Below are 14104 nucleotides of genomic sequence, written 5' to 3'. Positions count from 1 at the left end.
AGTCCATTTTAGTTTACTGATTCCTAGAATGTTGACGTTCACTCTTGCCATCTCTTGTTTGACCACTTCCAGTTTGCCTTGATTCATGGACCTGACATTCCAGGTTCCTATGTAATATTGCTCTTTACAGCATCGGACCTTGCTTCTATCACCAGTCACATCCACGGCTGGGTATTGTTTTTGCTTTGGCTCCATCCCTTCATTCTTTCTGGAGTTATTTCTCCACTGATCTCCAGTAGCGTATTGGGCACCTACTGACCTGGGGAGTTCCTCTTTCAGTATCCTATCATTTTTCCTTTTCATACTGTTCATGGGGTTCTCAAGGCAAGAATACTGAAGCGGTTTGCTATTCCCTTCTCCAGTGGACCACATTCTGTCAGACCTATCCATGATGACCTGCCCATCTTGGGTTGCCTTGTGGGCATGGCTTGGTTTCATTGAGTTAGACAAGGCTATAGTCCTAGTGTGATTAGATTGACTAGTTTTCTGTGAGTATGGTTTCAGTGTGTCTGCCCTCTGATGCCCTCTTGCAACACCTACCATCTTACTTGGGTTTCTCTTACCTTGGGCGTGTAGTATATCTTCACGACTGCTCTAGCAAAGTGCAGCCACTGCTCCTTACCTTGGATGAAGTATATCTCCTCACCATTGCCCTTCCTGACCTTCAACGTGGGATAGCTCCTCTAGGCCCTCCTGCGCCCGCACAGCCACTGCTCCTTGGACGTGGTGTTGCTCCTCCTGGCCGCTGCCCCTGGCCTCGGGCACGGGGTGTCTCCTCCCACCCGCCCCTGACCTCAGATGTGAGGTAGCTCCTCCCGGCTGCCACCCCTGACTTCCGAAGCGGGGTAGTTCCTCCAGGCTGTTGCCCCTGATCTCAGACGCGGAGTAGCTCCTCTCGCCCCTCTCAGTGTGGCCGTTCCTGCACCATCACAGCCTGGCACTCTCGGCCGCTGCCCCTGACCTCGGACGTGGGGTAACTCCTCTTGGCTGCTGCTCTTCGGGCATGGGGTCCTCCCAGCTTCTGCCCCTGACCTCAGACGTGGGGTAGCTCCTCTTGCTGCTCTTAGTGTGCCGGTCACAGCTGCCGAAAAGACTAAAAATGCTACCAGAAAGCTACTAGAGATAACCAATGAATTTAATAAAGTCACAGTACATAAAATTTATATGCAGAAATCTCTTGCATTTCTATACACTCACAATAGAAAAAAATCAGAAAGTGAAATTAAAGAAACAATCACTTTCATCATTACAACCAAAAGAATAAAATATCTAGGAATAAACCTACCTAAAGAGATCAAAGACCTGTATGCAGAGAATATAAGGCACTGATGAAAGAAATCAAAGATGACATATACAAATGGAGAAATACACCATGTTCTTGCATTGGAAGAATAAGTATTGTCAAAATGACTATAATACAGAAAGCAATCTACAGATTAAATACAATTCCCATTAAACTACCAATGGCATTTTTCACTGCACTAGAACAAAGAATTCACAATTTGTATGGTAACAAAAAAGGCAATGAATATTGAGAAAGAAAAATGGAGCTGTAGAAATCAACCTCCCTGAATTCAGAATATATTATAAAGCTACAGTCATCAAGATAATGTGTTACTGGCACAAAAACAGAAATATAGACTAAAGGAACATAATAGAAGGCCCAGAGACAAACCCACACAACTATTGGCACCTTATCTTTGACAAAGGATGCAAGAACATACAATGGAGAAAAGACAGCCTCTTCAATAAGTTGTTCTTAGAAAACAGTTATAATGTTGGAAAACTTGGAAAACTTCTCCTAACACCATACACAAAAATATGGATTAAAGTCCTAAGTGTAAGGTCAGAAACTATAAAAGTCTTAGAGGAAAACAAAGGCACTGCACTCTCTGACATAAACTGAAGTAAGATTGATTCTTATCCACCTCCTATATTAATGGAAAGAAAAACAAAAATAACTGAGACCTAATAAAACTTAAAAACTTTCACACAGCAAAGGAAACTATAAGCAAGTGAAAACACAGCTCTCAGAATGAGGGAAAATAGTAGCAAATAATGGAAAGTGAAGAGGAACTGAAGAGCCTCTTGATGAAAGTAAAAGAGGAGAGGGAAAAAGCTGACTTAAAACTAAACATTCAAAAAATAAAGATCATGGCATCTGGTCACACCACTTCATGGCAAATGGATGGGGAAACAATGGAAACAGTAAGAAACTTTATATTCTTGGGCTCCAAAATCACTGCAGATGATGACTACAGCCATGAAATTGAAAGAGACTTGCTCCTTGGAAGAAAAGCTATGACAAACCAAGACAGCATATTAAAAAGTAGAGACATTAGTTTGCTGATAAATGTCCATCTAGTCAAAGTTATGGTTTTCCAGTAGCCATGTATGGGTGTGAGTGTTGGACTATAAAAAAAAAGCTGAACCCTGAAGAATTAATGGTTTTGAACTGTGGTGTTGGAGAAAACTCTTGAGAATCCCTTGGAATGCAAGGAGATCAAACCAGTCAATCCAAAAGGAAATCAGTCCTGAATATTCATTGGAAGGACTGATGCTAAAGCTGAATCTTCAATACTTTGACTACCTGATGCAAAGAACTGACTCATTGGAAAAGACCTTGATGCTGGAAAAGATTGAAGGCAGGAGGAGAAGGGGACAACACAGGATGAGGTTATTGGATGATATGAGTTTGAGCAGGTTCTGGGATTTGGTGATTGACAGGGAAGTCTGGCATGCTGCAGTCCATGGGGTCACAAAGAGTCAGATGTGATTGAGCAACTTAACTGAACTAAACTGAGTAGCAAATAATACAAGTGACAAACGATTAACATCCAAAATATACAAGTAGCTCATGCAGCTCAATATCAGAAAAACAAACAGCCCAATCAAAAAATGGACAGAAGACTTAAACAGACACTTCTCCAAAGAAGATATACAGATGACCAATAAATACATGAAAAGGTGCTCAACATTGTTCATTATTAGATAAATGCCAATTGAAACTACAATGAGGTATCACCTCATACCAACCAGAATGCTCATCATCAAAAAAAAAAAAAAAATCTGCAAACAGTAAATGCAGGAAAGGATATGGAAAAAGGGATCACTCTTGCACTGTTAGTATGAATGTAAATGGATACAGCCATTATGGAGAACAGTATCTAGATTCTTTAAAAAAAAAAAAAAAAAACCTAGGAATAAATCTACCATATGACCTAGCAATCCCTCTACTGGGAATATACCCTGAGAGAACCACAATTCTAGAAGACATATGTACCCCTAATGTTCATTGCAGGAATATTTACAATAGCCAGGACATGTATGCCACCTAGAAATCCACTAATATCTCTATCTCTATATATCTATATGTATCCATTGATGAATGAACAAAAAAAGGTGTACATATATAAAATAAAATATTTCTCAGCCATAAAAAGGAACGAATTTGAACTGCGATGTCAGTTGTAGTGAGGAGGATGAACCTAGAGCCTCTTGTACAGAGTGAAGTCAGAAAGAGACAAACAAGTATCAAAAGTAATGCATATATATGTAATCTAGGAAAATGGTACTGATGAACCTAGTAGAGAACGGACATTTGGAAACAATAAAGGAAGAGGGTAGGCCAAAATGAGAAAGTAGCATTGACATATAGCCACCATCATGTGTAAAACAGATAGTAGAATGTTCAGTGCAACACACAGTGCCCAGCCTGGTACTCTCTGATGACGTAGCGGGGTAGGATGGGGGAGTAGGAAGGAGGTTCAAGAAGGAGTCAAATATTCATAATTATGACTGATTCACATTATATGGCAGAAACTAACACAATATTGTAAAGCAATTTCCCACCTATTAAAAAAATAACTATTATACATAAAATAAAATACTGGATGTAATGTACAGCACAAAAAACATAGCCAATATTTTATAATAACTTTATATATATATATTTAAATCTTGAAAAATATTGAAAATAAAGCATACTGTATGCATGCGTGTGCTCAGTCGCTTCAGTTGTGTCCAACTCTTTGCAACCTTATGGACTGTAGCCCACCAGGCTCTTCTGTCCATGGGAATTCTCCAAGCAAGAATACTGGAATGGGTTGCTACACCTTCCTCCAAGGGATCTTCTGGATCCGGGGCTCAAACCAGGGTCTATGACATCTTCTGCATCAGCAGGTGTGTTCTTTTTATTTTATTTTTTATATTTATTTATTTTAATGGGAGGAAAATTACTTTACAATATTTTGGTGATTTTTGCCATACGTTGACATGAATCAACCATGGGTGTACATGTGTCCCTTCCCAAACTTCCCTCCCACCGCCCTCCCCATCCTGTACTTCTGGGTTGTCCCAGTGCACCAGCTTTGAGTGCCCTGTTCAAAGCATCAAACTTGGACTGGTCGTTTATTTCAAATATAGTAATATACATGTTTCAATGTTATTCTCTCAAATCAATCCACCCTCTCCTTCTAGAGAGTCTAAAAGTCTGTTCTTTATATCTGTCCCTCTTTTGGTCTCTTGCATATAGGGTCATTATTAACATTTTTCTAAATTCCATATATGTGTTAATATATGGTATTGATGCTTTTCTTTCTAACTTACTTCACTCTGTATAATAGGCGCCAGTTTCATCAACCTCAGTAGAAATTATTCAAATGCATTCTTTTTAACAGCTGAGTAATATTCCATTGTGTATATGTACCACAGCTTTCTTATCCATTCATCTGCCGATGGACATATAGGTTGCTTCCATGTCCTAGCTATCTTAAACAGTGCTGAGATGAACAGTGAGGTACCTGTGTCTCTTTCAATTCTGGTTTCCTCGGTGTGTATGCCCAACAGTGGGATTGCTGGATCGTATGTCAGTTCTATTTCCAGTTTTTTAAGGAATCTCCACACTGTTCTCCATAGTGGCTGTACTAGTTTGCATTCCAACAAACTGTGTAAGAGGTTTCCCTTTTCCCCACCAACAAACTGTGTGAGAGGTTTGCCTTTTCCCTGTGCCCTCTCCAGCATTTATTGTTTGTAGACTTTTTGATGGCAGCCATTCTGACCAACATGAGATGGTACCTCATTGTGGTTTTGATTTGCATTTCTCTGATAATGAGTGATGTTGAGCATCTTTTCATGTGTTTCTTAGCCATCTCCATGTCTTCTTCAGAGAAATATCTGTTTAGTTCTTAGGCCCATTTTTGGATTGAGTCATTTATTTTTCTGGAATTGAGCTGCATGAGCTGCTTGTATATTTTGCAGATTAATTCTTTGTTGCTTCATTTGCTATTAATTTCTACCATTCTGAAAGCTGTTTTTTCACTTTGCTTATAGCTTCCTCTGTTGTGCAAAAGCTTTTAAGTTTAATTTGGTCCCAGTTGTTTATCTTTGCTTTTATTTCCATTACTCTAAGAGGTGGGTCATAGAGAATCCTGCTCTGATTTATGTCAGAGAGTGTTTTGCCTATGTTTTCCTCTAAGAGTTTTATAGTTTCTGGTCTTACATTTCGATCTTTAATCCATTTTGAGTTTATTTTTGTTTATGGTGTTAGAAAGTGTCCTAGTTTCCTTCTTTTCACATGGTACACCAGTTTTCCCACCATTACTTGCTAAAGAGATTGTCTTTTCTCCATTGTATATCCTTACTTTCTTTATTAAAGATAAGATGCCCAAAGGTGCATGGATTTATCTCTGGGCTTTCTACTTTGTTCCACTGGTTTACATTTCTGTCTTTGTGCCAGTACCACATTGTGTTGATGACAGTAGCTTTGTAGTATAGTCTGAAGTCAGGCAGGGTAATTCCTCCAGTTCCATTCTTCATTCTCAAGATTGCTTTGGCTATTCTATGTTTTCTGTATTTCCATACAAATTGCAAAATTATTTATTCTAGTACTGTGAAAAATACCGTTGTTAGCTTAATAGGGATTGCATTGAATCTATAGAAGGCTTTGAGTAGTATACTAATTTTCACTATATTCATTCTTCCGATCCATGAACATGGTATATTTCTCCATCTATTTGTGTTCTCTTTGATTTCTTTCATCAGTGTTTTATAGTTTTCTATATATAGATTTTTTGTTTCCTAAGTTAGATTTATTTCTAGATGTTTCATTCTTTTCATCACAATGGTGAATGGGATTGTTTCCTTATTTTCTCTTTCTGCTTTCTCATTGTTAGTGTATAGGAATGGAAGGGATTTCTCTGTGTTAATTTTATATCCTACAACTTTGCGATATCTATTGATTCAGTTCAGTTCAGTTCACTTACTCAGTTGTGTTCCACTCTTTGCGACCCCATGAACTGCAGTACGCCAGGCTTCCCTGTCCATCACCAATTCCTGGAGTCCACCCAAACCCATGTCCATTTTGTCATTGATGCCAGCCAATTATCTCATCCTCTGTTGTCTCCTTCTCCTCCTGCCCTCAATCTTTCCCAGCATCAGGGTCTTTTCCAATGAGTCAGCTCTCTGCATCAGGTGGCCAAAGTGTTGGAGGTTCAGTTTCAACATCAGTCCTTCCAATGAACACCTTTGACTGATCTCCTTTAGGATGGATTGGTCAGATTTCCTTGCAGTCCAAGGGACGCTCAAGAGTCTTCTCCAACACCACAGTTCAAAAGCATCAATTCTTCTACACTTGGCTTTCTTTATAGTCCAACTCTCACATCCATACATGACTACTGGAAAAACCATAGCCTTGACTAGACGGACCTTTGTTGGCAAAGTAATGTTTCTGCTTTTTAATATGCTGTCTAGGTTGGTCAAAACTTTTCTTCCAAGAAACAAGCGTCTTTTAATTTCATGGCTTCAGTCACCACCTGCAGTAATTTTGGAGCCCAGGAAAATAAAGTCAGCCACTGTTTCCCCATCTATTTGCCATGAAGTGATGTGACCAGATGCCATGATCTTCGTTTTCTGAATGTTGAGCTTTAAGCCAACTTTTTCACTCCTCTTTCACTTTCATCAAGAGGTTCTTTATTTCTTCTTCACTTTCTGCCATAAGGGTGGTGTCATCTGCATATCTGAGGTTATTGATATTTCTCCTGGCAATCTTGATTCTAGCTTGTGCTTCCTCCAGCCCAGCATCTCTCGTGATGTACTCTGCATATAAGTTAAATAAGCAGGGCGACAATATACAGCCTTGACGTACTCCTTTTCCTATTTGGAACCAGTCTCTAGTTCCATGTCCAGTTCTAACTGTTGCTTCCTGACCTGCATACAGATTTCTCAAGAGGCATGTCAGGTGCTCTGGTATGCCTATTTCTTTTAGAATTCTTCACAGTTTATTGTGATCCACACAGTCAAAGGTTTGGCATAGTCAATAAAGCAGAAATAGTTGTTTTTCTGGAACTCTCTTGCTTTTTTGATGATCCAGCAGATTGATTAGCTTTAGTAATTTTCTGTTCTTTAAGGTTTTCTATGTAGAGGGTCATGTCATCTGCAAACAGGGAAACTTTTACTTCTTTCCCAAACTGTATTGCTTTTATTTCTTTTTCTTCTCTAATTGCTGTGGCTACAACTTCCAAATCTATGTTGATTAGTAGTGGTGAGAGTGGGCACCCTGTCTTGTTTCGGACTTTAGGGGAAATTCTTTTAATTATTCACCACTGAGGATCATGTTTGCTGTGGGTTTATCATATATGATTTTTAATATGTTGAGGTATGTTCCTTCTAGGCCTGCTTTCTGGAGAATTTTTGTCATAAATGGGTGTTGAATTTTGTCAAAGGTTTTCTCTGCATCTATTGAGATAATCATATGGTTTTTATCTTTCAATTTTTTAATGTGGTGTATCACACTGACTGATTTGTGAATATTGAAGAATCCTTGCATCCCTGGGCTAAAACCCACTTGGTCATGATGCATGATCCTTTTAATATGCTGTTGGATTCTGTTTGCTAGAATTTTCTTGAGGATTTTTGCATCTATGCTCATAGGTGATATTGGCCTGTAATTTTCTTTTTTGGTGACATCTTTGTCTGGATTTGTTATTAGGGTGATGCTGGCCTCATAGAATGAGTTTGAAAGTTTACTTTCTGCTGCAATTTTCTGGAAGAGTTTGAATAGGATAGGTGTTAGCTCTTCTCTAAATTTTTCATAGAATGCACCTGTTCTTAACACTAGAGCCACCTGGGAAACCATTTGAGTTACTGGGAGCAGGTCAAAGATGTGTATTAATCAATATAGTGAAAATGAGTATACGACCCAATGCAATCTAAAGATTCAATGCAGTCCCTATCAAACTACCAATGGTATTTCTCACAGAACTAGAACAAACAGTTTTACAAACTGTATGGAAATACAAAAAAACTAGAATAGCCAAAGCAATCTTGAGACTGAAGAATGGAACTGGAGGAATCAACCTGCTTGACTTCAGACTATACTACAAATTTAGAGTCATCAAGACAGTATGGTACTGGCACAAGGACAGAAATATAGACCATTGGAACAAAATAGAAAGCCCTGAGATAAATTGACACACCTATGGACAACTTATCTTTGACAAAGGAGGCAAGAATATGCAATGGAGAAAAGATAATCTCTTTAACAAGTGGTGCTGGGAAAACTGGTGTACCACGTGAAAAGAAGGAAACTAGAATACTTCTACCACCATACACAAATATAAACTCAAAATGGATTAAAGATCAAAATGTAAGACCAGAAACTATAAAACTCTTGGAGGAAAACAGGCAAAACACTCTCTGACATAAATCAGAGCAAAATCCTCTATGACCCACTTCCCAGAGTAATGGAAATAAAAGCAAGAATAACCAAATGGGACTTAATTAAACTTTAAAACCTTTGCACAACGAAGGAAACTTTTAGCAAGGTGAAAAGACAGCTTTTAGAATAGGAGAAATTAATAGCAAATGAAGCAACTGACAAAGAATTAATCTCAAAAATATATATGAAGCTCCTGCAGCTCAATACAAGAAAACTAAATGACACAATCAAAAAATGGGCCAAAGAACTAAACAGATATTTCTCCAAAGAAGACATACACATGGCCAACAAACACTTGAAAAGATGCTCAACGTCACTCATTATCAGAGAAATGCAAATCAAAACCACGATTAGGTACCATCTCATATTGGTCAGAATGGATGCAATCAAAAGGTCTGCAAACAATAAATGCTGGAAAGGGTGCAGAGAAAAGGGAACCCTTTTACACTGTAAGACTGCACACTAGTGCAGCCACTATGGAGAACAGTGTGGACATTCCTTAAAAAACTGGAAATAGAACTGCCTTATGATCCAGCAATCCCACTGCTGGGCATACACACCGAGGAAACCAGAATTGAAAGAGACACGTGTACCCCAATGTTCATCGCAGCACTGTTTATAATAGCCAGGACATCGAAGCAACCTAGATGTCCATCAGCAGATGAATGGATAAGAAAGCTGTGGTACATATACACAATGGAGTATTACTCAGCCATTAAAAAGAATCCATTTGAATCAGTTCTAATGAGATGCATGAAACTGGAGCTGATTATACAGAGTGAAGTAAGCCAGAAAGAAAAACACCAATACAGTATACTAATGCATATATATATATGGAATTTAGAAAGATGGTAACAATAACCCTGTATGCGAGACAGCAAAAGAGACACAGATGTATAAAACAGTCTTTTGGACTCTATGGGAGAGGGCAAGGGTGGGATGATTTGGGAAAATGGCATTGAAACATGTATAACATCATATAAGAAATGAATCACCAGTCCAGGTTTGATGCAGGATACAGGATGCTTGGGGCTGGTGCACTGGGATGACCCAGAGGGATGGTATGGGGAGAGAGGTGGGAGGGGGGTTCAGGATGGGAATAACGTGTATATCTGTGGCAGATTCATGTCGATGTATGGCCAAACCAATACAATATTGTAAAGTAATTAACCTCCAATTAAAATAAATAAATTTATATTAAAAAAACTGGAAATACAACTGCCAACCAAGGAAAAGGTAGGCAAAAGAACTAAGCAGACATTTCTTCAAAGAAAGCATACAGATGGTTAATAAACACATGAAAAGATGCTCAACATCACTCATTATTAGAAAAATGCAAATCAAAACCACAGTGAGATATCATCTCACACCAGTCAGAATGGCCATCATGAAAAAGTCTACAAACAATAAATGCTGGAGAGCTTGTGGGGAAAATAGAACACTCATACACCGTTGGTGGGAATGTGAGCTGGTGTATGGATGTGAGAGTTGGACTGTGAAGAAGGCTGAGTGCCGAAAAATTGATGCTTTTGAACAGTGGTGTTGGAGAAGACTCTTGAGAGTCCCTTGGACTGCAAGGAGATTCAACCAGTCCATTCTGAAGGAGATCAACCCTGGGATTTCTTTGGAAGAAATGATACTAAAGCTGAAGCTACAGTACTTTGGCCACCTCATGCGAAGGGTTGACTCATTGGAAAAGACTCTGATGCTGGGAGGGATTTGGGGCAGGAGGAGAAGGGGATGACATAGGATGAGATGGCTGGATGGCATCACTGACTCGATGGACGCGAGTCTGAGTGAGCTCCAGGAGTTGGTGATGGACAGGGAGGCCTGGTGTGCTGTGATCCATGGGGTCACAAAGAATTGGACACGACTGAATGACTGAACTGAACTGAACAGCCACTAAGGAGAACAAGATGGAGATTCCTTTTAAAAACTGAAAGTAGAACTGCCATATGACCCAGCAATCTCACTGCTAGGCATACACCCCAAGTAAACTAGAATTAAAAGAGACACATGTACCTCAGTGTTCATTGCAGAGCTATTTACAATAGCTAGGACATGGAAGCAACCCCGATGTCCATTGGCAGATGAATGGATAAGGAAGTTGTGGTACATATATACAATGGACTATTATTCAACTATAAAAAGGAATTCATTTGAATCAGTTCTAATGAGGTGGATGAAACTGGAGCCTATTATACAGTGTGAAGTCAGAAAGAGAAACACAAATATTGTAAATAAATGCATATATTTGGAATTTAGAAAGATGGTAATGACAATTCTATATGCAGGGCAGCAAAATAGACATGAATGTAAAGAACAGACTTTTCAACTTTGTAGGAGAAAGTGAGGGTGGGATGATTTGAAAGAATACCATTGAAGCATATATATTATCTTATGTAAAACATATGACCAGTGCAAGTTCGATGCATGATGTAGGGGACCCAAAACCAGTACCCTGGAACACTCAGAGGGATGGGGTGAGGAGGGAAGTGTGAGGAGTTTCAGGATGAGGAGACACGTGTGTGCCTGTGGCTGACTCGTGTCAATGTATGGCAAGAACCATCACAGTATTGTTAAGTAATTATCCTATAACTAAAATAAATAAATTAATTAAAAATGTGTATGGAACAAAAAAGGACCCTGAATTTTCAAAGCAAACTTGAGGAAAAGAACAATGCTGGAGGTACCACCCTCCTTCAGACTATACTACAAAGCTACAGTCATCAAAGTGGCATGGTACTGGCATGAAAACAGAAAAATAGCTCAATGCAAGAGAATAGAGAGACCAGAAATAAACCACACACCTATGGTAAACTAATCCATGACAAAGGAAGGAAGAATATACAATTTAAAAAAATACAGTGTAATTAGTAAATGGTGTGGGGAAAACTGGGTATCTACAGGTTAAACAATGAGATAAGAATATTTCCTCATGCTACATACAAAACTAACCTCAAAAAAAAAAAATTAAAGATCTAAATGTAAGAACTGAAACCGTGAAACTTTTGAAGAAAGCATAGGCAGAAAACTTCTTGACATATATCATAACAATATTTTTTGGAACCCTGTCCTAACCCAAATGAAATTAAAGCAAAAATGCCCGCCCGCCCGCAGAGGCCGCGCTTCTCCCGCGCCGTTTCTTGCGTCTGGGCTCGGCTCTGTCGCCCCCCGGCCGCCGGCGGTGATGGAGAGGACCCGCGCCGAGGTGGACGCGACACTGCAGACCGCCAAGCTGGACGCGGCCGAGCTGCTGACCACCGCGCACTGCCTGTGCTTCGGGCCCGCGGCCGCCGGCGACATGTGCCTGCTGGAGCTGGAGCCCGCGCTGTGCAGGCGGCTGCAGGCGGGGCACAGTCTAGAGATTCGTGGTGATAAGGATGAGCAGGCCGTTCTGTGCAGTGAAGACAAAACATACGATTTGAAAGTAGCAGACACTTCCAATATGTTGTTTTTTATTCCCGGTTGTAAAATTCCAGAGCAGCTGAAGATGGAAGAAACACACAGTAACATTATTCACACTGAGATCTTTGGTTTTTCTAACAACTACTGGGAATTAAGAAGATGCAGACCTAAACTAAAGAAGTTAAAGAAACTTTTGATGGAAAATACCTATGAAGGGCCTGGCAGTGAAAAGGAAAAGGATTCCAGTCACTTAAAATATACGACTGAAGATTTGCTTGATCAAATTCAGGCAAGTGAGGAAGAAATAATGACCCAGTTACAAGTTCTCAATGCCTGTGAGATTGGAGGTTATTGGAGGATCCTCGAATTTGATTATGAGATGAAACTTCTGAATCATATAACTCAGCTTGTGGTTAGCAAAGTTCCTTTGAATATGTGCCTTCAGGAACTTGGACCATTGGAACCAGAGGAAATGATTGAACACTGTCTTAGATGTTATGGAAAGAAATACACAGAGGAAGATAAGATATGCAGAGCCACAGCACAGATGCTACTTCAGAACGCAGTGAAATTCAACCTCGCTGAGTTTCAGGAGGTATGGCAACAGAGTGTTCCCGAAGGAATGACAACGAGGCTTGATCAGCTTCAGGGTTTGGCCTTGGTAGATAGACAGTCAAGACCAGAAATCATATTTCTGCTGAAAGTGGAAGACTTGCCTGAGGGGGATCAGGAACGGTTCAGTAGTCTGTTCTATCTGAGAGAGAAGTGGACGGAAGAAGATATTGCTCCATATATTCAAGATTTGTGCAGAGAGAAGCAAACCGTTGGTGCACTGCTCACAAAATATGCTCGATCTTCAATGCAAAATGGTGTCAAAGTTTATAACTCAAGAAGACCCATTTCTTAAAAAGAACAACAGTTTTTTCTTTGGGACTAAAGTGTTTTTTTATATATTTGTATTGCAGACTTTGAAAAACTGAATGCTGTGAGGCCTTTTCTCCTCATCTTCAGCATTTTAAAACTATTGCTCTTTTTTCTTAAGGGTGATAGGGTATTTTATGTCTTTCAGGATATGTTTGTTTCATGTACACAGTGTGAACAAGGATAAAAGTGCTATTTTCTATATTTAGTATATCTTGGTAGTCTATATGAGTTCATTTATAGAGTAACAGGTTTGGTTTTTTATATTGAAAATTGCATTATTTAATTAGGATTTGACATTCTAGTCATCAATAAATTTGAAAGTTTTCAAAGAAAAAAAAAGAAATTAAAGCAAAAATAAACAAATGGGGTCTAAGCAAACTTAAAAGCTATTATACAGCAAAGGAAAGGGTTGACAAAAATCAAAAGGAAACCTAATGAATAAGAGAAAATATCTGAAAATGATATGACCTACAAGGCATTTATATGTTTTGGTTATTAATTACCCAAATATCCAAATTTATAAACAAAACTTTGTCCAAAATTATAAATATCCAAAATTTTGGATTCATATCCAAAGTATATAAACTTCCAATAAGTCTATATTTTTAAAAAATATACAATCCAATCAAAAATAGGCAGAAGACTTGAATAAAATTTTTTTAAAATAATACATACAGATGCCTAATAGGCACATGAAAAGATATTAACCACCTCTATTTAACAGGGAAATGCAAATCAAAACAACAAATGAAGTGTCACCTCACACCTGTCAGAATGCCTTGCCTATAATCAAAATGTCTACAAATAGCAGTAGGAAATGTTGGGCAAAATATAGAGAAAAGTGAACCTTGGTACACTCTTTTTGGGACTGTAAACTGATGTAGCCAGTATGGAAAACAGTGCAGAGTCTTTTCAAAATACTAAAAATAAAACTACCATATGATCCTACAATTCCAACTCAATGGACATGAATCTGAGCAAACTCTGGGAGATACTGAAGGACAAGGGAGCCTTGAATGCTGCAGTTCATGGGGTTGCTCAGAGTCAGACACAATA

General features: G+C 39.0%; 1 protein-coding gene across 1 annotated transcript; it reads left to right on the top strand.

The window, feature by feature from the left end:
• Positions 1-11906: 11906 nt before the first annotated feature.
• Positions 11907-13031, top strand: LOC128070576 (sister chromatid cohesion protein DCC1-like). The gene has a single exon (XM_052663870.1). The coding sequence runs from the start codon at positions 11907-11909 to the stop codon at positions 13029-13031; it is 1125 nt and encodes a 374-aa protein (XP_052519830.1).
• The last annotated feature ends 1073 nt before the right edge of the window (positions 13032-14104 follow it).

The sequence above is a fragment of the Budorcas taxicolor genome, chromosome X, assembly GCF_023091745.1.
Source record: "Budorcas taxicolor isolate Tak-1 chromosome X, Takin1.1, whole genome shotgun sequence".
Taxonomy (NCBI): Eukaryota; Metazoa; Chordata; class Mammalia; order Artiodactyla; family Bovidae; genus Budorcas; species Budorcas taxicolor.
This window is presented reverse-complemented; position numbering and strand designations above follow the sequence as displayed.